The 24,922-nt window shown below is 41.4% G+C and overlaps 1 protein-coding gene and 1 long non-coding RNA gene across 2 annotated transcripts in view; both read right to left on the bottom strand.

The window, feature by feature from the left end:
* Positions 1-24,922, bottom strand: part of LOC132592013 (uncharacterized) — a 182,371-nt gene that overhangs the window by 35,915 nt on the left and 121,534 nt on the right. The gene's annotated exons all lie outside the window — the stretch shown is intronic.
* The window catches only part of CWF19L2 (CWF19 like cell cycle control factor 2), a 66,564-nt gene that overhangs the window by 35,915 nt on the left and 5,727 nt on the right, over positions 1-24,922 (bottom strand). The window contains exons 2-10 of the mRNA XM_035114948.2: positions 22,497-22,607; positions 20,982-21,098; positions 19,507-19,620; positions 15,157-15,276; positions 13,613-13,697; positions 11,299-11,414; positions 8,721-9,523; positions 3,859-3,955; positions 3,419-3,511 (exon numbers count right to left, since the gene is read on the bottom strand). Of these exons, the coding sequence (XP_034970839.2) occupies positions 3,419-3,511; positions 3,859-3,955; positions 8,721-9,523; positions 11,299-11,414; positions 13,613-13,697; positions 15,157-15,276; positions 19,507-19,620; positions 20,982-21,098; positions 22,497-22,607 (1,656 nt within the window). The remainder of the gene's footprint in view (positions 1-3,418; positions 3,512-3,858; positions 3,956-8,720; positions 9,524-11,298; positions 11,415-13,612; positions 13,698-15,156; positions 15,277-19,506; positions 19,621-20,981; positions 21,099-22,496; positions 22,608-24,922) is intronic.

Below are 24,922 nucleotides of genomic sequence, written 5' to 3'. Positions count from 1 at the left end.
TTGTTATTTGAATGCCAATAATAAAAGGAAAGACTGGCTGTTTAAAACTATACATCACTGAAGTAGCCAACTTAAAAAAAAACTACAGAAGAATTGTCACAGGAATTTCTGTATTATAACTGTGCAGTCTTGGGAGGTCAAAAGCTACTTTTGGACTTTTATTTAACTAATTTGATTTTTTTTTTGCATGTGTGCATTTATGTGTACTCCTAAGGAGAACTTTTGCATAACAAATTAATTCCAGTCGATCCAGCAGTCTTGAAAGCAAAATAAATATTTCTTGCCTTAAAGCTCTTGAGCTAACAACACTGCAACCAGGATGTTGATTTATGATTACAGGTCTACAATGTGAAGTTTAGGTTGATGTCAGGTACTGATATACTTTAGAGGTGTGAATGCAGGAAATTTGATCAAGGTGTCCTAGATTGCCAATTAGTTTTTCCTTCTTACGCATGGACATTTAGTTGTTTGCTCGCATTACTAATGCTTCTTTGAAGATTCAACCATTTTAAAATGCTTACTTTTGACAGGGAACATCGTAAAACAGAAAAGCTTGGGCACCTTACCAATACAGAGAAGTATTTAAAAGCTTAACCTACTGTAAAGCTAACTGAAATCTTTGGAGGTGGGAAGATGAAAACTCCTTCGAAAAAAATTACGTCAACCAAATAGTGCACTTTTAAGAAGCATGTCAGCAACCTCTGGTATGCAGATGACACAACCTTGATGGCAGAAAGTGAGGAGGAATTAAAGAACCTTTTGATGAGGGTGAAAGAGGAGAGCGCAAAATATGGTCTGAAGCTTAACATAAAAAAAAAAAACACCAAGATCATGGCCACTGGTCCCATCACCTCCTGGCAAATAGAAGGGGAAGAAATGGAGGCAATGAGAGATTTTACCTTCTTGGGCTCCTTGATCACTGCAGATGGTGACAGCAGTCATGAAATTAAAAGACGCCTGCTTCTTGGGAGAAAAGCAATGACAAACCTAGACAGCATCTTAAAAAGCAGAGACATCACCTTGCCGACAAAGGTCCGTATAGTTAAAGCTATGGTTTTCTCAGTAGTGATGTATGGAAGTGAGAGCTGGACCATAAAGAAGGCTGATCGCCGAAGAATTGATGCTTTTGAATTATGGTGCTGGAGGAGACTCTTGAGAGTCCCATGGACTGCAAGAAGATCAAACCTATCCATTCTTAAGGAAATCAGCCCTGAGTGCTCACTGGAAGAACAGATCGTGAAGCTGAGGCTCCAATACTTTGGCCACCTCATGAGAAGAGAAGACTCCCTGGAAAAGACCCTGATGCTGGGAAAGATGGAGGGCACTAGGAGAAGGGGACGACAGAGTTCTCGAAGCTACGAACATGAGTTTGACCAAACTGAGGGAGGCAGTGCAAGACAGGAGTGCCTGGCGTGCTATGGTCCATGGGGTCACGAAGAGTCGGACACGACTAAACAACTAAACAACAAAGAAGCATGTTAGGGACAAAGAATGAGATAGAGCTATTACAAACCGTGGATCACTCTCTTCTATCAAGTATCTTTATTAAAACAAACGTATCATAGCTGAGCATATAAACAAATTAATCAAGCCTGATACAATCAGTCCTCTCCAGCACAAGACTTGACCCATCTCTATGACTACGGAAATAATGGAAGCAAAGACATTGTAGAATATTATTAATTCCACTACATGTATCATCAGCCTGCAGCTCTTCCTAATCAAAGACCACAATATGCCACAATCGAAAAAAATCAAGATAGTGGTGGTTTTGAATGGGACGTGGGATGAATGTTTGCTATTAAACAGAGAGCCAGTAGGCAACGGCTGTTGCAGAATATCACCATTCCCTGGGGATGCATCCAGGAGTCATCAGATTGAGCTCTGGATGCTGAGATAAGCAACCGGCCAGCCAGATGCAATCTCCAGGCCTTAATGCTTACAGGAGAAGGAGAAAATTGCATTTTCCCTAAGATCGTCCCTAATTTACTTAACATTGGCTTCAGTTAAGCATTTGTGTAACAGAACTGGGACAAAGAAAGGTTTTTGCTAATTATAAATGCCCAAGTTTGTGAACTGTTAATTACGAATCACAATGTTGCACAAGTATCTAAAGATACCAAAGAGGTTTAATTACGCTTTCTGACTTAACATTTGAATCCTCAAATTAACTGGTTCTGAAGAAAATTTGACACACAGCGATTATAGAAGACAAAAGTTAATTTTTAAAAATGCGGCTGCAGAGCAAGGCATCAGAGAGTGGAGTAGTCAACGACTGTATTACATGCATATCACCCTAAGTAGCTCTTTGTATCCAGGCCATAAGCCACGAATCTCTCAGATTCTCAGAGAGAAATTGGTCTCCTGATCTTTTAGAAGACTCCATCCAATCTTTTTGCAGCTGGATATTCCCAAACCTTCAACTCATAATACTAAGGTGGTGCTACCTCTCTATCTCTCCTCCTTCAGGCTTCAGCATAAAAACCACTTATTTAGCTAAGGCCTTTTGGCTTAACCTCTTTATTCCTCCTCATCAGCTGGCATGAGGCCCAAGTATGTGAAAGCATACTTGCTCACATTCGTCCTTCGCTTCATTATCCTACCTCTTCCTTCCCACCACTCTCTACATTTAGACTGTAAGCTCCTCAGACAAGAACTTGTCTTTGGCTTACGCTACTCTGTGGAGCCCATATACACTCTTCTTCTTCTTCTTCTTCTTTGGCAATCACTCGTAGCTGAGTAAGATTGTCTTCCATTAAACACGATTTTAACAATGGGTCCGTAAGTGACTGTGGAGGCCAATTCTGGATCCACACGTCCTTCCACAGTGGGGACATTGGTTTCCAGGCGGGAGTTGATCACGGTGTGGATTTGCCAAGCGTGCCTTCCTCTTAGCACGTCCTGAGATCAAGTTTCTTCAAAGCACTAATGGCATAGTAGCAGCAGCAACATTTATCCCCAAATGTACAAGATATGCAAACACTCATGCAGATCAGGAGTATAGTATACCAATACAGATTCTTGGGTCCATCTCAGAGTTGTCTACACTGACTGGCAGCGGCTCCCTAGGGTTTTGGAGAGGAAGCCTTTCCCAGCCCTACCTGGAGACGCCAGGGATTGAACCCGGGACCTTCAGTATGCAAAGCAGATGCTCTACCGCTGAGCTACAACCCTTCTCCACTGAACTTAGTTGAACATGGCATTTGCTGTGCTCAATTGTGTCTTAAGAAATATTTTCACAGCTTCCCTCCATAAGATAATATTTTAGCACACAACATTGGTTCCCGATTGCTTTATAGGTCCTCTCTGTCAATGCTAACAACCATATTCGACAACACCACAGCCCTAGGTGCTGCAACTCTGTCACTGCTGCTTTTGTTCCAGACTCCAAAACACATACAGGACATGGTTTCCTTACCTCCTTCTCAAACTTTCTAGCTTGAGTCTGTGCTCCGCTTTCTTTCAGCCTGCGTGCATTGTCAAGCCGGGTCTGAAGTTTTACTGCTAAATCCTTTAAAGAGAACAAATATTGTTGAATTTTGTTTCACTGGCAATATCAAATGCATCATATACAGATTTTCATTTTTATTTATGCCACTTTTCGAGAAACACCTTACAGTAGCCAATCCTTACTACAAGCATCAAGAGCTTTCACTTCTCTGGCTGCTATGTGTACCAAAGGCAAATCAATGAAACCCATTGAAGGAATTAAATGTACATTTTGGTAAATGGGCTTAATTATCTGATGGCTTCAGGGCTCCCAGATCTATCTTTATTAGTATACATTTCAACTCTCAGTGCTTCAGTCTGAACATACAGCAATACATTAAGCACACTCAATACTCTTGTTCTACATACCTTGTTTCCCATCAATTCTGCTTTTACAATCTTGGCTCCCAGTTTGTTCATTTCTTCATCACTAAGAATTAGGGGCTTTTCATCCTCTGAAACAGACCTGGTCAAACACACATAAGCCATTCAGCATACAGAACAGGAGAAATGGATAAAACATAATCAACACATGCACCCCCATTCACTAAGGCCGATGCAAAGTTGAGAATGTTGTTACAGACAAAGTAACTTTGCTTTTCTTCTATTACTATACTTACATAGATAAAGGTAAAGGGAACCCTGACCATTAGGTCCAGTCGTGACCAACTCTTGGGGTTGCGGTGCTCATCTCACGTCACTGGCCGAGGGAGCCGGCGTACAGCTTCCAGGTCATGTGGCCAGCATGACAAAGCCGCTTCTGGCAAACCAGAGCATCACATGGAAACGCCGTTTACCTTCCCGCTGTAGCGGTACCTATTTATCTACTTGCACTTTGACGTGCTTTCAAACTGCTGGTTGGCAGGAGCTGGGACCGAGCAACGGGAGCTCACCCCATCACGGGGATTCGAACCACCGGCCTTCTGATCGGCAAGCCCTAGGCACTGTGGTTTAACCCACAGTGCCACCCGCGTCCCTTTACATAGTTGATCTTTATTTGCTTACAATGCTATCATATAATTCTGTAAATTAATTGGTATAAACGGCAAATAAAATTTAATTTCTACATAAAATTTGTCCATTTTGAAGTGTGGCCAAATGATTACATGCGTTAGCATCAATTGTATCAGATTATTGTATCAGATTTTTATACTACTGTAATATTACAGAAGCATGTGTGGTTAATATCTGCACACATTAGAGCACCAAGCTCATGACTTTTTCTTCCCATTCCCATTCCCCCCATGCGACTCCCCTTTTCTTAATGTTTTTGGCTGCAGGACTTCATAAAGATGAAAGCAGTTTTAAAAAGAAAAGTAATGGGGAGCTACGGTAATTAAGGCTTCTAAATATTTAATTAAAACTTAAAGACAACTGAATCAATATTTGTCTCTCCTCCTCGTTATAAAGAGAGGCTACTTTGTTCAATGATGAACTTAATGAGCAAACTAAGTAGTGAAGGTTTGATGTGCACATTTTAGTAGCTCCAAGCCATGGTAGAAACATCTTTAGGGGTTCTCTTCCAAATTCGACCCCTTCAATTACAATTCCACAGCTATTTGAGACCAAAGAAATTCTTTCTTTAGAAGAATTGGTAGCTGGCTCTAGTTAATGGCTCTACAGGGGCTCGATATTTTTTTTAACCATGCCTTTTATTTCCACTGTATTATAACCTTCTCCTTGCCCTAGCCTCAAAAGAGCACACGGAAAAGTCTACTGGATAGCACCTTAAACTTGAGTCTGTAATTAAATTTAAGCAATGCCTCGAGGCCAAATCCAATGCATTTCTAGTTGCAAGTTGTACTCCTCACTCCCAGGCTGAGGGAGGACTTAGCAACCAGCAGCAAACTTAGCTCAGTGCAGATCCTGGGAGCTCACAAACAGGGGCATTTGCAAGGGCGTTCAGCGGGGGAGGCCCAGAGTTCTGTCTCCTGGTGTGCATAGGACCAGAAAAATGGAGGGCGAGGGAGCTGCTGCAGTGACCTGTAACACTTGTGCCATGTTTGTCATTCTGCCAGAGAACAAGCAACAGTACAGTTGTAGCAAGTGCAAGCTGGTTGCCTTGCTGGAAGACCCTAGTCACACCTCAAGCAACAGGACAACATGCAGAGTTACTTGATAGAGCTGAGTTGGCTGAGATTGAGCATCAAGATAGCTGGGGTGCCCCCAGGGTGGAGAAAGACTGCCCACTGCAAGAGTCTAACCCAGGGGTCCCCAAACTAAGGCCCGGGGGCCGGATGCGGCCCAATCGCCTTCTAAATCCGGCCCGCAGACGATCCGGGAATCAGCATGTTTTTACATGAGTCAATGTGTCCTTTTATTTAAAAAGCATCTCTGGGTTATTTGTGGGGCCTGCCTGGTGTTTTTACATGAGTAGAATGTGTCCTTTTATTTAAAATGCATCTCTGGGTTAATTGTGGGGCAAAGGAATTCGTTCATAATTTTTTAAAAAAATATAGTCTGGCCCCCGACAAGGTCTGAGGGACAGTAGAACGGCCCCCTGCTGAAAAAGTTTGCTGACCCCTGGTCTAACCTCTGGAGGACTGTGATGCACAGAAGTAGGACAGTCACAAAACACACTTTGTCATTAGAGTTGCAAAATTGCTTCCATGCTCTCACCTTGGACACTGATTCTGGGCCAGAGGAGCTAGGACAGAAGAATAAATGATGTAAGGAGGGAGCTGCAGCCCAAGATAGGAAAAGAGGTAGTAAGGGAAAACCTCGCTACTTTAAATGAATTCAAATCTCCAGGACCTGATGAGCTGCATCCAAGGGTAATAAAGGAGCTTGCAGATGTAATTTCAGAGCCTTTGTCTATTATCTTTGAGAATTCTTGGAGAACAGGTAAGGTCCCTACAGAATGGAGGCAGGCAAATGTTGTCCCTATCTTCAAAAAGGGGGGAAAGGAAAACCCAGGTAATTAGCGGCCGGTGAGCTTGACATCAATACCAAGGAAGGTCCTAGAACAGATAATTCAACAGTTGGTCTGTGAGCATTTAGAAAAGGATGCTATGATTAGTAAGACCCAGCATGAGTCTCTCAAAAATAAGTCATGCCAGACCAATCTGATTAATTTTTTTGATGGAATTACAAACTTGGTGGATCAGGGAAATGCTGTGGCCATAGTGTATCTTGATTTCAGTAAGGCTTTTGACAAAGTCTCCCATGATATACTGGCAAGGAAGCTGATAAAACGTGGGTTGAACGAGGTAACTGTTAGGTGGATTTGTAGCTGGTTGACTGACCAAACCCAAAGGGTAGTCATAAATGGTCCCTCATCATCCTGGAAAAAAGTGACAAGTGGGGTGCCACAGGGCTGTCCTAGGCCCATTGTTGTTCAATGTCTTTATAAATGAATTGGATGAAGGAATTGAGGGGATGCTCATCAAATTTGCAGATGACACCAAACTGGGAGGGGTAGCTAATGTTACAGAAGACAGAATCAGAATTCAAAATGACCTTAACAGGCTGGAGAACTATGCACAAGCTAACAAAATGAATTTCAATAGGGACAAATGTAAGGTTCTGCATCTAGGCAGGAAGAACCAGATGCACAAATATAGGGTGGAGGACACGTGGCTTACTAGCAGTATATGTGAAAAGGATCTAGGGGTTTTAGTGGACCACAAGCTTAACATGTGTCAACAGTGTGATGCAGCACCAATGCCATTCTAGGCTGCATCTACAGAAGTAGTGTCCAGATCAAGGGAAGTGATGGACTCTCCTTCCTTGGGAGGTTTTTAAGCAGAGGTTGGATGGCCATCTGTCATGGATGCTTTAGCTGACATTCCTGCATTGCAGGGGGTTGGACTAGAAGACCCTTGGGGTCCCTTCCAACTCTAAGATTTTATGATTCTATGAAGTTCGTGTTTCTCGAGACTTAAAAGTTCTTTGTACAGGAAATGCAAATGCTTAGGAGAAAGAGGTTAGAAAGTGAATCCACTCAACTCAAGTTTGTCTAAATGTGCATCGTAAATGTAGCACAAAGTGTTTCAGCCTCCCAAGTATTTCAAGTAAGTGGTATCATCAATTTCGCATCCAGGTAGTGCCATTCACCCTGAAGAATCAGAAACACTTTGCTCCACATCCCTTCTCTTGGGCAGAATACAGACAAAAAACAAAAAACTATTTCGCAGTGTACAGACACACTAAATTGCCATCCAAGTTGAAAAGAAAAGCATGTTGTCTGCATACAAATGAAATCAACATACTACTAAGAGATAAAGTTTATACCAAGACTAATAGCTTTTTAACCTAAAGGTTCTGTGGATTTTTTCCTAAGAAAAGGTTCAGAGATGAACAGCACCCACTGGCAAAAGACCCTAGATATTTGTTTTGTGCTTCCTAAAACTTTTTGCACCTCTTATGTTTTATCCAAGGACCAGGGGGCAGGAGACAGAGAAGACCTCCAATGTGTTTCAAGTCTTGGAACAAGTCTTAAGAGGCTAGTGGTTTAAATCCATTCAGATTAAGTCAAGTGATTCTGCAGGGGCATGTTGGATTAAATGAATTATTTCCGGTGCCCCCTTTGATGTTTCCTCTCCCCCATCCTTTCTATTCAAGTAACCAGGCACCTTTATGAGTTTAGGCTTTATACTGTAAGATACTCTGTGATCTTCGGATGAAGGGTGGTATATAATAGTGATAGTCCCTACAACAAATATTGCCCTATGTGTGGGTAGTAGGTAGGCTGAGAGGGAAGCCTAATCCCACCAAGCACACAGAGCATAATTTCAGGCACCCTTTTGTTTAATTGCAAGGCTTCATTTGCTTTCAAAGCCAACTTCATTTGCTTTCGAGGCCAGCTCTCAACTTACAGAATTTGAAAAATAGATTAAAGTGCCCCTGAGCAAACGCAGTGCATGTTTCTCTTGTCACTGAGTAACTACAAAGCTCCATGAATTAGGGGGAAGGACTTCCAGATAAACAGGAAGTTGTTTCCAGGCTGATTTGAGCACCGGCTTTAAAAAAAATGTTTATTTTCTTTAAAATTACACAAGTCTCGTGACATGTACTTAACCAGGATGTAGGCAGCATAGCTGCCAAGTTATCCCTTTTTTACAGGGATTTTCCCTTATGCTGAATAGGCTTCCTCACGAGAAAAGCGAAAACTTGGCAGCTATGGTAGGCAGAAAAGCGATGATCAACAACAAAAAGGTTGCAGCCCTAAAAAGTAAACCTCAAGCAAAAATAGTCAATACCTTCCCACAAAATAAAATAAAATTAAATACCCCATAGATGATTTGCTGTCCAGTGGCTCCTTTTTTGGTACAGCACCTCTGGGGATCTCTTCCTGTTTCTCTCTTGAATCTTTCTCCCTACTGGTAACAGCCATTTCAGTATTTAACAAGTTTTCAGCAAGGATGGGTCTTGCTTCTTCTTCCTTGGGTTGTGCTTTGCGCCATCTTGGAATGGCACCTTTTGGTATCTCTTCCTGTTTATTTCTTGAATCTCTCTCACTATGGGTAACAGCCATTTCAGTTTTTAACGGGTTTTCATCCAGGGTGGCTCTTGCATCCTCTTCCTTGGGTTGTGCTTTGCGCCATCTTGGGGTAGCATCATCGCTATAGCCAGGCTTTCTGAAACCACGACTCATCGAACTAGGGGTGATTAATTGGGATGCAGGACTCTGCAGCCTGCTGCCTTGGTCCCCATCATCATTAGGTTTCAAAAATGCAGCTTTGAAAGAGCTTGAAAAAGGTTTATCATAATTTCTTATCTGATAAGACTCCTTCGCAGATCTATAGGGAAAGGCTTTATTGCCATGCCTTGGTTCTCTATCTTCTGTTGCTCTGTCTCTCTTGTAACTTCTCTGTTCTGGAGAATATTCTTTATTAAATCTCTCCTCCAGTCGTTCTTTCACTGCACGTTTTTCTATACTGCTTTCCTCTTGCTCCCCCTTTCCCTCCTCCTGTCTCCTACTACATTCGTTTCCTGAATATTTACATTTCTGCCAGCCCCTCCTATAATAAGCTTTGTGGGGGGCCACTGCTTTTTCGGCTTCTTCAAGTCTTGATTGAAATAGCTCCATTGACTGCAAGAAAGAAGGGAAAGCACGGGACATTTTAGCATAAAGCAGCAATTGAGAATGTAACTGCATGACGAAAAGAGCGTGGCCCATTCTTAAACGAGCTATGTTTGAAAGGGACACACAAGCTATATAAGTCTGCTAATATCCCAAGAACACTAATATCATTCACTACTTCATTATTCTATGCTTTCCTGGAGGAGCTCACAGATTCCCTCCCTCCATTCACAACAATCCCATGCAAATTGGACAGGTAGGTCATCCAGCTGAGCAGGCATTTGAACCCAAGTCATAAGAACATAAGAAGTGCCTGTAGAACCAGGCCAATGGCTCATCTCAAGATGCCTCTGGGAAACCGCTCCTGCAATTTCCAGTGGCTGGTATTCAGAAGCATTACAGTCTCCAAACATGGAGTCTTGAGAGTCTAGGCTACACTACATCCATTATACTAGCCTTTCCCAAGCTTGTGCCCTCCACGTGTCTGGAATTATCACTTCCATCAGCCCCAGCTGGGACATCTGTGCTGGCTAGCCCTTCTGGGAGTTGTAGTCCAAAACATCTGGAGGGCAGCAGGTTGGGGAAGGCTGTGGTATACAGTACCAGAAAAAAACCTCTATTTTATTGGCCGATTCACATTTTCTCTAATCCCAAACTCAAAAGCCCCCCTGGTTTTAACAGGAGATATTCCAAAGCTAACTCCATGGGGCTGAATCAAGACTCTGTTACGCTTACAAAAAAACCAGCTGAAATCAATAGGACTAGGTCATGACTAACTTACGTCCCATCTAACTTATGCCTGGGGACTAACTTATGCCTGGGGACTCCTATTTCACTGTATCTGAAGAAGTGTGCATGCAAAACGAAAGCTCATACCAAAATAAAAACTTAGTTGGTCTTTAAGGTGCTACTGAAGGAATTTTTTTATTTTATGTCCCATCAGTTTCAATGGGCCCATTTCAAGTCTGGATTCAAGCCACAGAATTACAGCCTTGGTCACTCCTAGCCATATCTGTGAGCTGCCTCCACAATGAACTTGCATCCAAGGCAGCACTAAGTAATTGCCCCATCACTGAAAGGATGTACACAATAGGACTTCCACTCCCTCTATTCCACCCACCAGCACCAGATACGGTTGTTTCTCTAATATGAGCGTTTCCCTAATACTCAGAAGCAGATTTGGGCGGACACAGGCAAGCTGGGTGAGTGTTTGGGGGGGGGTCCTCATTGCACAAGCACAAATCCTTGCACTAATGGGATGGTTACTTAGTGCTGCACTGGATTCAATCCTAAGTGTTGGTTTTCAATGGACTGATCTTGATACACTAGAAACCATTTAGAGATACTGGAGGAAATGTGTGGCCCAATACAGACAAGTTACTCTGTGCACAAGACTACACTTGCACAGCTCTGACTAATGCACACACAGCTGGACAGCAGCCATGAAGTGAACACTACCAAACATAAACTATATGTTATCACAAACCAAGTGTTTACTTACTTTTATAGAACTGGACCTATACCTGTGGGTCCAGTTATAAATTATAATTTTATATCTACTGAAACCATATGAATTAAGATTGGATTGCATTGGTCCTTTCTTTCTTTCTTTCTTTCTTTCTTTCTTTCTTTCTTTCTTTCTTTCTTTCTTTCTTTCTTTCTTTCCTTCTATTTTGCTTGAGACAAGGTAGATTTACTTATTGATGCTTTATCAACGTGAACAACGTTTTTCCACTGCACTAATATTTCATGGTAGGGGGAAATAGTACTCTTTCAGAACTTACACCATATCTTTCAGCCACAATTTCTTCCAAATCCCGTTTCTCTCTCTCAGACTGCTCCTTCATTCTTTGGTAGGATTTCTTCAGCCAACTTAGCCCACCATCTTCGACTGCTGTCACTACAAAAGAAAGCAATTAATTGGGGTATTTGCATACTACAAGTTAACATCATAACCTTATCACTAACTACATATGCCGTGCGTCACAGACGTAACATATGCTAGCTCTGCCAGAAATATACTTCACACTGGCACGGCTCTCCATTCTGAGCTCATGTTCTTACACTTATTTGGAAACACAGCCCAACTCGCTTTAATATTAGTCCTATTTCAAATGTGTCGAGAACAGAATTAACAGGCTCCCCATCTTCTTGCCAATCATTATTCTAGCAAATTCAAAGAACAGGCTCCGAAAGACGATTGTTATTCAGTTTCTGCTTGAGAAACTGGGAACGTGGAAAGGGAATCTAGAGAAAGCAAACTCATTACCATGGATAAGGCAGCATTCATAAAGGAAGCATGAGGGTTATTTCATACATTCCTCTTTTTATAGATGTACATCTAAACCATTTAAATTGAATTGCCCAAATATGTCCCTTGCTTACTTACTTTCCCAAATGCAGTTCTTGGTCTGAAGTATTTGGCTCTATCACAGCCTTTGCCAACCTGGTGCCGTTCCAAATGTTTTGGACTACACAAACGGGGAGCCACCACAGAAAAGGCCCACTCTTGTGTTGCCACCCTCCAGACCTCTTATAGAGGAGGCACGCAAGGAACTATCTCAGATGCTGATTGCAGAGTCCAGATCAGTTCATATGGAGAGAAGCGGCCCTTGAGGTACTGCGGTCTTGAACTGTGCAAGGCTTTATAGGTCAAAACCAGCACTTTGAATTCAGACCAGAATCTAACTGTCAGACAGTGCAGTAGGTGTCCTGGAGAGCAACCTTGCCACCAAATTATGCACCATTTGAAATTTCTGAACCACCTTCAGAGGCAGCCCTATGTATAATAAGTTGCGGTAATCTAACCTAGAGGTTACCAGAGCATTGACAACAGAAGTTAACCTATCCCTGTCCAGATAGGGGCACCGCTGGGCCACCAGCTGAAGTTGATGGAAGGCACTCTGCACTACTGAGACCACCTGAGTCTCAAGCAATAGCCAAGGATCCAGAAGCACCCCCAGATTACGTACCCACTCCTTCAGAGGAAGTGTAACCCCATTAAAAGCAGGCAACCTCCCATTCATTCAGTCTAGGCAACTACCCACTAAACAGTGCCTCAGTCTTATCTGAGTTTAGTGCCTCTCATCTAGTCAGTTACCAAGGCAAGACAACAGTCCAGCACATCCACTGCTTCACCTGCAGATATAAAGGAGAGGTAGAGCTGTGTGTCATCAGCATATTGCTGACAGTGCACTCCAAAACTCCAGGTTACCCCACCCGGCGGTTTAGATGTTAAACAGCATGGGGCATAAAATCGAACCTGGGGGAACTCCACATTCAAGATTCCACGAGGTCAAAGAGCACTCTTCAAGCATCACCCTCTGGAAACGACTATCCAAGTAGGGCTGGAACCACTGCAAAGTGGGGCCACCCTCCCCTAACTCAGACAGCCACCCCAGAAGGATACCTTGGTAGTTTATTCTACCTCTCTTCACCTCCAAGCAAAGAAGGCTCTTTAATAGGACATACACAGAACTGAAATATCGAAACATTTCCCTTGATATAGGTAGATGGGATTTGTTCCTCTTAGTCTTTCTAAAAGGGCAGAGGAATAACTTTTATATGACAATCTCTACCATTCAAAACACAACTGTTTGTACAATTTTATAAAGTGGATACAATATGTTGAAAAGTACATTTTTTCCCTCATCTGCTCTTACCACAAACAGACAAAATAACCCTTGAGGAAGAAGCGAAGTGGAGGGAAAGGTTACATAAATAATATTCTTCACCAACTGCATCCCAATTTCACTTCACTGAAAATGGGACTCACAGAGTTCAGCGGATGAATATTTTAAAGCTACAATGTGTGTAATGGAATGAAAGAGACCAAATGAGATGACAACAGTTCATCATGTCCTAACGCAATCAGGTTTTCTGTTTTAATTAGTTCACAAGGAAGAATTCCGTTGTACAAACTGAAGGTCAAGCCACTCAAGGTTTTAAAAATACATTCTGCAAGCCTATGTGCTAAGATTTTAATCCAGAAATCGTAGCAGAATCTGCATGCAAATATTTAGTTTTCTTCTAGCATGAATAAGGGGTCGCAGAGAAGAGAAACAGAGCTGCCCTATAACTTGTATTAAAAGATCTTACCTTTTGCTGATGTCATCTCTTGCGATGGCAAGCCTGTTCCTCCATCTTTCCAGTAGGGGTTGAGCTCTCTTTCAGAAAGTATGGCCTGTTTACGAAACACAAACAAAATCAACGACAGCTTTGTGGAAGCCCCCTTCACCCCCATACCAAGCGCACTTCAATATTAGCCGCATCTTAAATAATTCTGTATGGAGCATCAGTCTTTTTTAAATAAATGTTGTGCTTTGGCTTTTAAAAATATGCGACTGCAAAAATAGCGAGGTTGAGGATGTCTCCCATTACTTACTAAGCAGCAGCTGCCAGTTGCTCTCCCAGCTTCTCAACACCACGCACCACTGCTACTTACCAGGAGGGAGAGGGGGAGAAGTTAGGGGGTGCATGTGTGGTAAGAAGGAACTGGAGATAGGCTCCACTGCCATACCCACACTGTGTCAAGCTTCCCGGTCTCTTGCCCCTCACCCTCCAAGTGAGCGGAAACCATGTTTGGAAGTTCTGAGGCCCCCACCGCCCTACCTACTACAGGTACTGCTATTAATTGGTCTTTTATATGAGCACCATAGGCACAAATTCCTTAATTGTGTCCTTTGGTACCTGTCAAATTGAGCCCTCCTGGACCAGATATGTATTTTGCTTGAAGGCAAATATGTGTTCACTACCACCCAAAAAAAACAAAATTTGCTCTCGCAGCTAAGAAAATATGAGCCAGGATTCAAAAACCCTGGAAGTGGGTAGCTGGGGTGTCCTTTTGTTTGATGGCATTTTTGAATACCTATAGACCTTACTCTACATATGATCTGTATTGGAGAGAATACTATTTTTCTGTTTTCTATTTTTCCTGTGTGTGTGTGTGTGTGTGTGTGTGTGTGTTGTTTCCTTTATTTCTTTATTTTGAATGAGTCGAAATGATTGTTTGCTGTACTTATATTGCGATAGCCTGTGACATTAAAGAATAAAGGTTCTTAATTTATTCAAAAAATATCAATAGCATTTTAAAAATATAAAATTCCCTAACTGAACTGAAAATGGAGAGTGCTTTAGCTTCATCAAACCTGTAATGCATTAAATAAGGGTGGGGGTGATCCAATCACTTCTTTGCAGTACCGAAGATTCAAATAAAAGGTAAATGAACAATTGGTTTACTTAAAATATCTTGGCATAAATGATAGAGTGCTTTGCTAATATTCTTACCACATGACCAATAGGTTTTAAGACACCAAAATGGAAACCCGATATACAACAAGTAAACAATCAGGGTTGGTGGATAAGTTTGTTTAGGGCCCATGGGGAGCTGTTTTAAACATATTAAGAAGTAAAAAGGATGCTTACCAAAGTTGTCTACGGAAAGTTAATCAAAGAACCAATGACTTATTTTGCAGAGCAATGCCTGATGCTGATGTTCAATTTTTAAAAAAAGCTAAAGTCCCAAATTGCAAGGCTGCTACTTGAAGAAATCCAATTTTTCTTTAAGGCAGCTAATAAGTACCGTAAGCATACCACAGTTACTAGTTTCTCATAACACTACACTAGTTAAGAACCTAACATACCTGTTGATCTTCTTGCACTTTCTGTTTCTCCAGTAATTTTTCCATTTGCTTTTCAGCCTTCAATGCTGCTGAAGACAATGTTTTCATAGACATAAAATCCAAGGACATCCACTCATCCCTCTGTAAATAAAACAAGATAATTTATTGCACGTTATGACCAACTCAAATTCAGTAATGACCTAGTCTGAGACTTTTCTGGGGGGGGGAGTCAAAGCCAAACTTAGATGTTGAAATCAGAATGCTCGGACGATACTTAGAATAGGTTTTTTGGGGGGTACAGGTAAAAAAAGGAATTTCATTTGAAGGTCTTATGAGAATTCATAGACAAGATTCCTCTATCATTCTTTGTTTTCATACTTTTTAACCTCTGTGTGTGTGTGTGTGTGTGTGTGTGTGTGTGTGTGTGTGTGTGTGTGTTGGTACATGTGGGAGTGAGAACATATGCAAATTCATATCAAAGTTAATAATATGGATTTTTCATTTCCTCCATTTGGGTCTTATATTTTGTGACTCACTCCTCCAGGAGAATTAGCATACCCCCTAAACCCAATAGTGCTGAAAAATAGATGGCTCTCTTTCCACACAGCTTGGCAGATGCATCATCCATCATGGGTCACAGGTGCACTACATAGCTCTCATGACATGTAGCTACTCAAAACTGTGCCCAGACATCAGATGGACCATTAAGTGGTTCCAATTAGTGTACATATTTATCTGCGCCTTCATTTGGAAGCACAAAATTGTATCTACAGTGTCAAGGGCCGGGTTGAAGGCCTCTCAAGAAAAGCAATTTCAGAAGCCTAGGACAAAAATAAAATGAATGGGATGGTGCTGGCAGCTATACAGGAGCACCTGCCACACCAGACAGACAAGAAGATGCACTCCTGACACAGAGGGGGGCAGCAAGTAGGCAGATCAGGGAAGGTGCAGCAAGAATGCATTTGGATTTACAATAAAATGTAAATCCACATTACAGCAATACAGTGGTGCCTCGCTTAACGAATGCCCTGCTTAACTAAATTTCCGCTTAACGAAAGGATTTTTCGAGCGGAGGTTGCCTCGCTAGACGAATTCGTTTTATGAAAAATTCTACTAGATGCTATGCAGGTGTGGTATTTCACCTAGAACTGCCCCCAAAGATTGCTGGCAACAAATCTGAATTAGTTACTGGAATTTACATTTTTCAAAAATGGAGGATCAACAATTGATCTCCCAATTCTGAAAATATAAAATCCAGCTACTAACTTGGATCTGCCTCCATTCTTAGGCAAGTGTTACATTTAGGTAGAATTTCAATATCTGTACTTCCCCCACTCCCACTTGTTACTGTAATTAACACTGCAATTTTTGCAAAAGCTTGGTGTGGTTGACATCACAACACAAGCATAAAAACAATCAATTCAAAATCAAAAACCTATACCACAGAATGTAATAACCCTAGCCTGCTCTAAAACTTGCCAAAACAAATATTTTAACTTGGGTTCCAAAATCTTGCAAACTCTGCAGGAATGTTCCCCAGCTGAGTCAAGGAATTTGTTCCCTTCTCCAAAAGACAGTGTCAGAGTTTCTTATGGAAACCAGTTTCCTCTCTCACGATGTTTTGAAGCAGAGGCTGGATGACCATCTGTCATGGATGCTTTAGCTGATATTCTTGCATTGCAGGGGGCTAGACTAGATGGCAGATAGCCATCCAATCTCTGCTTCAAAACCACCAAGGAAGGATAATCCACAACCTCCCAAGGAAGTCTGTTCAATGGTCAAACAGCTCTTCATATTAGAAAGTTCTTCCTGATGTTTAGTCAAAATCTTCCTTCTTGTAACTTGAAGCCATTGATTTGAGTCCTACTCTCTGGAGCAGGAGAAAACAAGCTTGCTCCCTCTTCCATGTGACAGCCCTTCAGATATTTGAAGATGGCTATCATATCTCCTCTGAGTCTCCTCTTTTCCAGGTTAAACATATCCAGCTCTTTTAGCCGTTCCTTGGTTTCCAGAACCTTGATCATCTTGTTTGCCTTCCTGTGCGTACATTCCAATTTGTCAACCTCCTTCATAAAGTGTGGTGCCCATAACTGGACACAGTATTCCAGGTGTGGTCTGACCACAGCAGAATACAGTGGTATTACTTCCCTTGATCTGGACACTAGACTTCTGTTGATGCAACCTAGTACAGCATTAGCTTCTTTTACTGCTGCATTACACTGTAAACTCATGTTAAGTCTAAGACCCCTAGATCCTAGACCAACTGATTAATTATGAACTCTTGAGGATGCACTGCAAAATTTAATTACAGAGAAACAACTTGGTGTGAATTTGCAGACCAACAAGTGCTTGGGTGAACCCCCTGGCCTGAGGTTTTTTGCCTAGTTGTCAAAACTCAACCTTTACAGCCTGTCCAGATCAGTGAAGCCAGAAAGAGCATTTGAAATCATAGAAAGAGTATCATCAACCACTAGCCACAAGTGCCTAGAGGAAGAAAAATTCCTATAAATTAGCAAACTTTGCGTGAAAACTTCACATGATGAAGCAGCAGACACAACTAGAGAGCAATGATGCCCCAAAAAAGATTCTGGAGCAAGAATGGACAGCAGGTAGTTAGGAGCTTGCAAAGACATGTGACATGAAATAAAACCAAGGCAGCATGTGGACATTTAACCACAGTGCATTCACAGTCCTAATCACTGGAGAAATGTTGCCACACTTGTATTGAATCAACCAGAAATAAAGTGTTTGAAAATAGATCCACCTCCTTCTAAACCTTCTAAACTCTGCCTGAGCAGAATGTTGTATTGCCTCGGGTGCCATCACGATCCCAATGCATAAGTGAATAAAGTTCACTTGTTTCTCCCCAACATCTTTTTCCTCTTGCCATGAAGTAATAAATAAACTGACTTCTTTAAACCATGTTCTAATTATTATAATGTGGACAAATAGATGAACAAGCAACCTAAAAAACTGTAATACAGGTTTAGGAAAACAGAATGTTCAGTTCTTAAAACTAAAGCTTGTGTGTGTATATGAATTCCAGAAAGCACATATTAGCATTCAAGTGGCTTTTTAACCAGCCAAATTCTTTTTCAATTAGACCAGCACACAGAATTTTTCAGCAGTTCTCTTCCTGTCTCACTGATTTCTTGACATATCTCATATTCAATTCCTCAAGGGTACGTCAGCAAAATAGAATAGCTAATTTGTAGTATGATTAGGAGGGCTAGAATAGGAGTCAACAGTTAGGAAAACCACACAGGCTCAAATATAGTAGATTTGAAGCATTTTTGCCCTCCTCTTCACCCCAAATGCACCCAGAGCAGCTTACAGATTAGTAATAAAGCATTATCATAGTGACCATGAAACTTCCATGCAATCAGTATTAGTCTATAAACAAGAACACTTGCATAGGATACGCATTTTTGTTTCAGAAATATTAAAATCGTTCGAGTCAATTAGGCCGGTCTACTAGATATTTTTCTACTGCATAGAAATAACTCTAATAATTATATAACTGGTCAGAAAATTATTCAGCTAAGAAAAAGCTTACACTTGCATGGCAGTCTCCCCTTTGTCCCCCACATTATTAATTCAAAAGATAGCTCTCAGCTGGCTACAGCGTGGCGCAAGGTTGCAGGTTTGATCCCTGCATGGGGCAGCTGCATATTCCTGGACTGCAGAAGGTTGGACTAGGTCAGGCATCCCCAAACTGCGGCCCTCCAGATGTTTTGGCCTACAACTCCCATGATCCCTAGCTAACAGGACCAGTGGTCAGGGATGATGAGAATTGTAATCCAAAACATCTGAAGGGCCGAAGTTTGGAGATGCCTGGACTAGCTGATCCTCTGGATCCTTTCCAACCCACAATTCTATGATTTGCATTTGGCAGCTGGCTGGAAATTACTAGCTAGCTGAGAGAACGAGAGAATGTGAAACTGTTTTTAAATGCTTTAAAGACGTTTGTATTTTATTTTTAATTATACCAACCCATGGCTCCTTTGAGAGAAAGGTCAGGATAGAAATTTAACTAATAAATAAAGAAACTCAGGGGTAGTCCAAAGGGAGGGATTGAGCCTTCTGCTCTCCCGTGACATTTCCTTGATTTAAACCCATCACCTTTCAAGCCTGCTCATAGCTGCAAAGAAAAGAATGTGGGTTCCCTGCCTTATTCCTTGAGTGCAGCTCCTGGATGGATAATATAAACTGGATAAGTGCCATGAATAAAAGCATTAAAATCCCTACTCTCCCATCCAAAATAACTCTCCTCTTTCCTGAAAGTTAAGAAAACCACCACCTGTTTTGGCCTTAAGCCTTAAAAGAAATTCTAAATATGGTACTTCAGAACAGTTAACCACAGGTGCTTACCTGAACTGCCTTGGGACTTCCTCCACCATCTGAATCTTTCTTCTTTGCGCTCCAGGCCTTTTCTGTGTTCGAAGACTGTGAAACTGAAGCCTCCACCCATTCCTCTGATGAATCCTAAAGACAAATTGGGGAGGCGGGGTGTAAATCGAAAATTTGTAGAGGACTGAAAAGGTCTTTATGCCTTTACAATCAGTCCAGTTTAAAAAAGAAATAGTGACAGACTTTCAGAGAGCTACCTTATGTCACGAAGAAAAAGGGAAGTAGAAAGAAATTTCAAATTAATAGAATTTGGGTGGCATTACATGCCTTCACGAGAAGGAGACACGCAGATAAAGAGTGTCTGAGTCAGGAATGCCTAAGATGCAGTAAAGCAATTTTTTCATAAAGAAAAACAGGACCAATTTATTAGCTTGGATGCCATCACCATTAGTACAATGCTAAATAAAATTGCGGACTATTAAACCTTAAAACACACGGTTTCAAAGAATAATGATGTATGTATATTTTTCCTGTATTAAAATGACCTCTTAAAAATGAGGCTGGTTTTCCCAGTATCATCTGATTCTTACAAAACTGGATTTCTAGCACTATAGAATGGGGGTGATGAGAGGAAAGGCAACATTAATACTGTATTTCAATTCTTTTCTTTTAAATGAGATGGGGGCAGAATTAAGTAGCCATTCAGGAGAGAAACCTAATCAAACTGTTTGGGGACATGTCACTTGAAGACTCTTGCCTTTCCATTTATGCCTGCAGACCATAAGAACCTTGTCTGAGGCCCTCTTCTATGTGTCTCTGCCAAAAAAAGGCAAGATGGGAGGAAATAATATTTTCAAGGGTAGCACAAGTATTGAATAGCCTCCCTAGAGAGACTCACCTGGTGCCTACATTGCAATCTTTTTGCTATCATGTGAAGCCCTTTTAATTTTCCCAGTATTTCAAGTTTTTGTGCTTTGCATATCTTTGATGCTAGTGCTTTATTTTGATAGTTTTTTAAATGTGTTCATGATGTATGTTACATTTTATATTTAATGGGCTTTTTAAAAAAAACCTGTGAAAATTTTCATAGTGAACAGTATTAAAACACTACAAATACAACAGCATTGTTGATTCAACCCCTGATTTTATATGAGTAGGACCTAAACACTAAAATAAGAGCCGGTCAAAGTAAATTCACAGACTAAGAGAAAGCATCCTGGCCATCAGAAATAAATAAGGAGTTGCCTTTCACAAAGTCAAACCAGTGGTGAAACTAGCCAAGTATAATGGAATTTGACTGGCACTGCAACCCCCAAGCCGTCCGCGACTGGACCTAACGGTCAGGGGTCCCTTTACCTTTTTATGTTGTATTGTACTGGCAAACATACAACGTATTTGTCCTTTAGAAGTACATAAAAATATTTATGAGTGAACAATGTCAAATACTGGTGGCAATAGCTTTTGACCAACTGGTGACTCAGATTATTAAAACTTACAGAGGTGCTATCAGATGAATCATTGTTTTTTTCAACTTTATGCTTCTTGCTCTTCTTTTCTTTTTTATGTTTTTTTGAACGCTTCTCCTTTTTCTTCCTTTTGGTAAGGGAATGTTCCTAAAGAAACACCGATATCAACATGTCAGGCTACAAGACTCATTTTATGAAATAGCAATATAAATCTACACGTGAAATAAACATATACAGTGGTACCTTGGTACTCAAATAACGTGGAACCCGCATGCAGCAAACCTGGAAGTGTGTGTTCTGGTTTGCGAACTTTTTTCAGAAGCCGAATGTGCTCCGTTTTGAGTGTTACACTTCCGATTTAGGTTCCACACTTCCGTTTTGAGTGTTATGCTGAGGTCTGTCTGTTTTTGCTATTTGTTTTGCATTTTTTTTGTTTTTGCGGCTCTTTTTGTTTTTGTGACTGTGTGGATCAATGGTCTCGTTAGTAAAATTCATGTTAAATTGCTGTTTTAGGGGTTGTTCTTAAAAATCTGGAATGGATTGATCCATTTTGCATTACTTTCTATGGGGAAAGCATGCATTGGTTTTGGAACAGACTTCCGGAATGGAATAAGTTTGAGAACCAAGGTACCACTGTATGTTGATATAAACTGTAGTCAGTGCTGTGCAACAAGTGCAACCATTTTTCCAGAAGCTTCAAATTGTTATGATGAGAATTCCTGAATTGTATCCCAGATTAGATTAGCAGAGATTAACACAGTTTTGAAAAGTTAAACGAGAAGCTATAAGAGGGTCCACAGCTGCCTTCTGTCAGAAAGTATACACATGTTCCAATGAAGGGGGAAACAGGATTCAGTCCAGGGGATCTCAGGGGTTCAGGTGTCGATCTTAAAGCTCATGCAGGTACATACAAGCGGCCCATTTAAAAACAGTTAAAAACAGTTACATACATCCTATAAATGGAAATACCCAAAGAGAAAATACCCATCACAGAAAAGGATCTTGCAGAAGATTTGTTTAAAATATTAATCTACTGTTTAAAGAAGCCTCCATCCTCTCCTATATGAATCACATGATCCTTAATATCTTCTTCAGACGACCTTCCCCAGATGCCTCTGTCTTCAGAGATATAATAGACAATGGTGAATAGAGAGTCTCTTACGTAAGTGGTGCTTGTTTTGGCATTAGCCAAGAACTTTTTAATCCATTGTTTTTACTATTATTATACTGTTAATGTTTTAATCTGAAATCTAATGAAACTTTCTTTTTCATCCGGAAGTCATTGAGAACTTCAGCAGGTGCTATATTTTAGTTTTAGTTGGTTACCTATCAGGAAACAGACAGTTAAGCACATGTTTGATATTTGCCTTTAAACCACTGTTGCCTATCTGCACACCTTTGCAACAGGAACAAGTGGAAGCCTTTTTACAGAGCAAATGAATACAACTGCAATGCCAAAAACAGCATCATTTTATATGATGCTGCTTTAGCATAGCCATTACACATTAATCACAAGTATTTATTAGTTGGTGTGACAAACATCACCTTTCCCAATTCCTCTAAACGTTCATTCACATCAGACAGCATCCACGTATCCTCCCCTCGCAGTCGCTTCAGTTCTTTGCGCCGCTCTTCTTTTTCATAATCTACTTTTGCCTTAATTAAGAGAAAAGAAGGAGAAAAATTAACTTCACTTTGGTGAAATACAGTACCAGTACTCTAATTCTGGGCAAGTATGCAATACTTTGTTACTTTAATTTGTCAGACCACTGGTGCATTAGAATAGCAATAACGGCTTTTTAAAAATAGAAGAATTACAATCATTGCTTCTTCACTGAAAGTTGGACTAAGCTCTGAAAAGTACGTTATATCTGACCACACAAGCAAAAACTGAATTCCCAATCTAGTCTATTATAACAAAAACATAATTAAGTCATCCTGCAACACTTTAAAGATTCGTGGCCCATATTAAAAGCAGAGTTTGAGCGTAAGTGCAAAATATGTATAAATTTCCCCATTTTCTTTTTTTGCAACATAAGCAAAGTGTTAGAGAGTGGATGCAATGGAACAAGCTGAGCACCTGGTGGCTTATCAGCCAAAGCACAATGATTTATTGGGTCATCACTTCACTCGCTCAACCAAGGAATGATAAAACTTCCACCACGTTACCTCCTCACTCATTTTACAAAAGCTTTCACAAAAGTTCGCTATCTGGTCCTGTGAGCTACTGCACTGAAAAATAAATGTCTACAATTGAGCACAGACACTGCTATGTATACAACTGCAACATTACAACCTGCAGCACTGCACTAGCACTGATCTAGGTCTTTCTAACTAGTACAGCAACATAAATCAGCACTATTGCTATTAACAAAAACTTTACCAGATGTATAACAGGGGTTATACATGCCGCAACACAAGTGCCCTGTTTAGAGATTCAGTCTGAACACACAAGCTCAAAGCAGGCTAAACCTACAACATCCCAGTGTATGCTACCCACAACACACCCAACCTCCACATGTTTAGCACAAAGGTTGGAAGGGGACTTCTAGGCATGATCATTAGGATGCATTTAGAAGCGCCCCCCCATACTTTCCCACCCAAAGCAGAAAGGTAAGGTTAGAAGCAGACACGCCCAAGGAGGATGGAGGCATGCCCTGCCCAATTTTTGTCCTCACGTCTTCAGGCTGACTTCCTGAAGAAGGGTAAGGAAAGGCAGTGGTGGGACAATGGCAACAAGGAAATCATGTCAGGCATCCTGATCGGTCATCAAATCAGATGCCATCCTTAAAGCCACCAACTAATCTTGTACCTCAAGTAACCCTGTTCCCATCACAAATACACACACACTTAGGACTCAGGAGGATTTTGCTAGCCAAGATTTAGTCACCAGGTTTCAAGCCAGATTAGATGATACTGGTGGTGTATAGCTCCTCCTCTTTCAACAAACAGCCCTATGCTGCTGCTGCCTCCTCTCCCCACCCCACAAAAGACATCCAGTAATGCAAGGTATGTGATGTGACATCATTTTACTACAAATCTCCCTGCCTCATTAAATTAGCCGAGCACTGGCTGGAAAAACAATGGCATGACCGAGTGCTTTATATTACTAGAAGTAACAGAGATGGGGGTGGGGAGAAGGATATGTGGAGCTACTCTTTGATGTCCAATTACAAGCTTGGTCACTCAGGGATATTTCATTGAAATTAATGCCAGGCCAAAAACATAGTTCAGGTGTCAATCACAGAACTGTGTACTACAGCGCTTTCTCTACCTTGTTGTTGTTTAGTTGTTTAGTCGTGTCCGACTCTTCGTGACCCCATGAACCTACTCTTCTTTATTCTTCTTTGGCGATCACTCATAGCCGAGTAAGATTGTCTTCCATGAACACGGTCTTAACAGTGAGTCCGTAAGTGAGTGTGAGTGTAGTTGATGGGTGTTGATGATGTCTACCTAGTGTCCTCTAGATGATATTAGGCTCCTACTCCCATCAGCCCAGTAGAGAAAGCCAATTGTCAGGGATGATGAGAGCTTGTAGTCCAACAACATCTGGAGGCCACTATGGCTGCATTAGGGACCCAGGTGGCGCTGTGGTTAAACCACTGAGCCTAGGGCTTGCTGATCAGAAGGTCGGCGGTTTGAATCCCTGTGACGGGGTGAGCTCCCGTTGCTTGGTCCCAGCTCCTGCCAACCTAGCAGTTCGAAAGCACGTCAAAATGCAAGTAGATAAATAAGTACCGCTACAGCGGGAAGGTAAACGGAATTTTCGTGTGCTGCTCTGGTTTGCCAGAAGCGGCTTTGTCATGCTGGCCACATGACCTGGAAGCTATACGCCGGCTCCCTCGGCCAACAATGCGAGATGAGCGCGCAACCCCAGAGTCGGTCACGAGTGGACCTAATGGTCAGGGGTCCCTTTACCTTTACCTTATGGCTGTATTACACATGTTTCGTTCCTAAATTACAATTTTCCA

Source organism: Zootoca vivipara, chromosome 4 (genome assembly GCF_963506605.1).
Source record: "Zootoca vivipara chromosome 4, rZooViv1.1, whole genome shotgun sequence".
Classification (NCBI taxonomy): domain Eukaryota; kingdom Metazoa; phylum Chordata; class Lepidosauria; order Squamata; family Lacertidae; genus Zootoca; species Zootoca vivipara.
The sequence above is the reverse complement of the archived record's forward strand: the minus strand, read 5'-3'. Positions and strand labels throughout refer to the sequence as shown.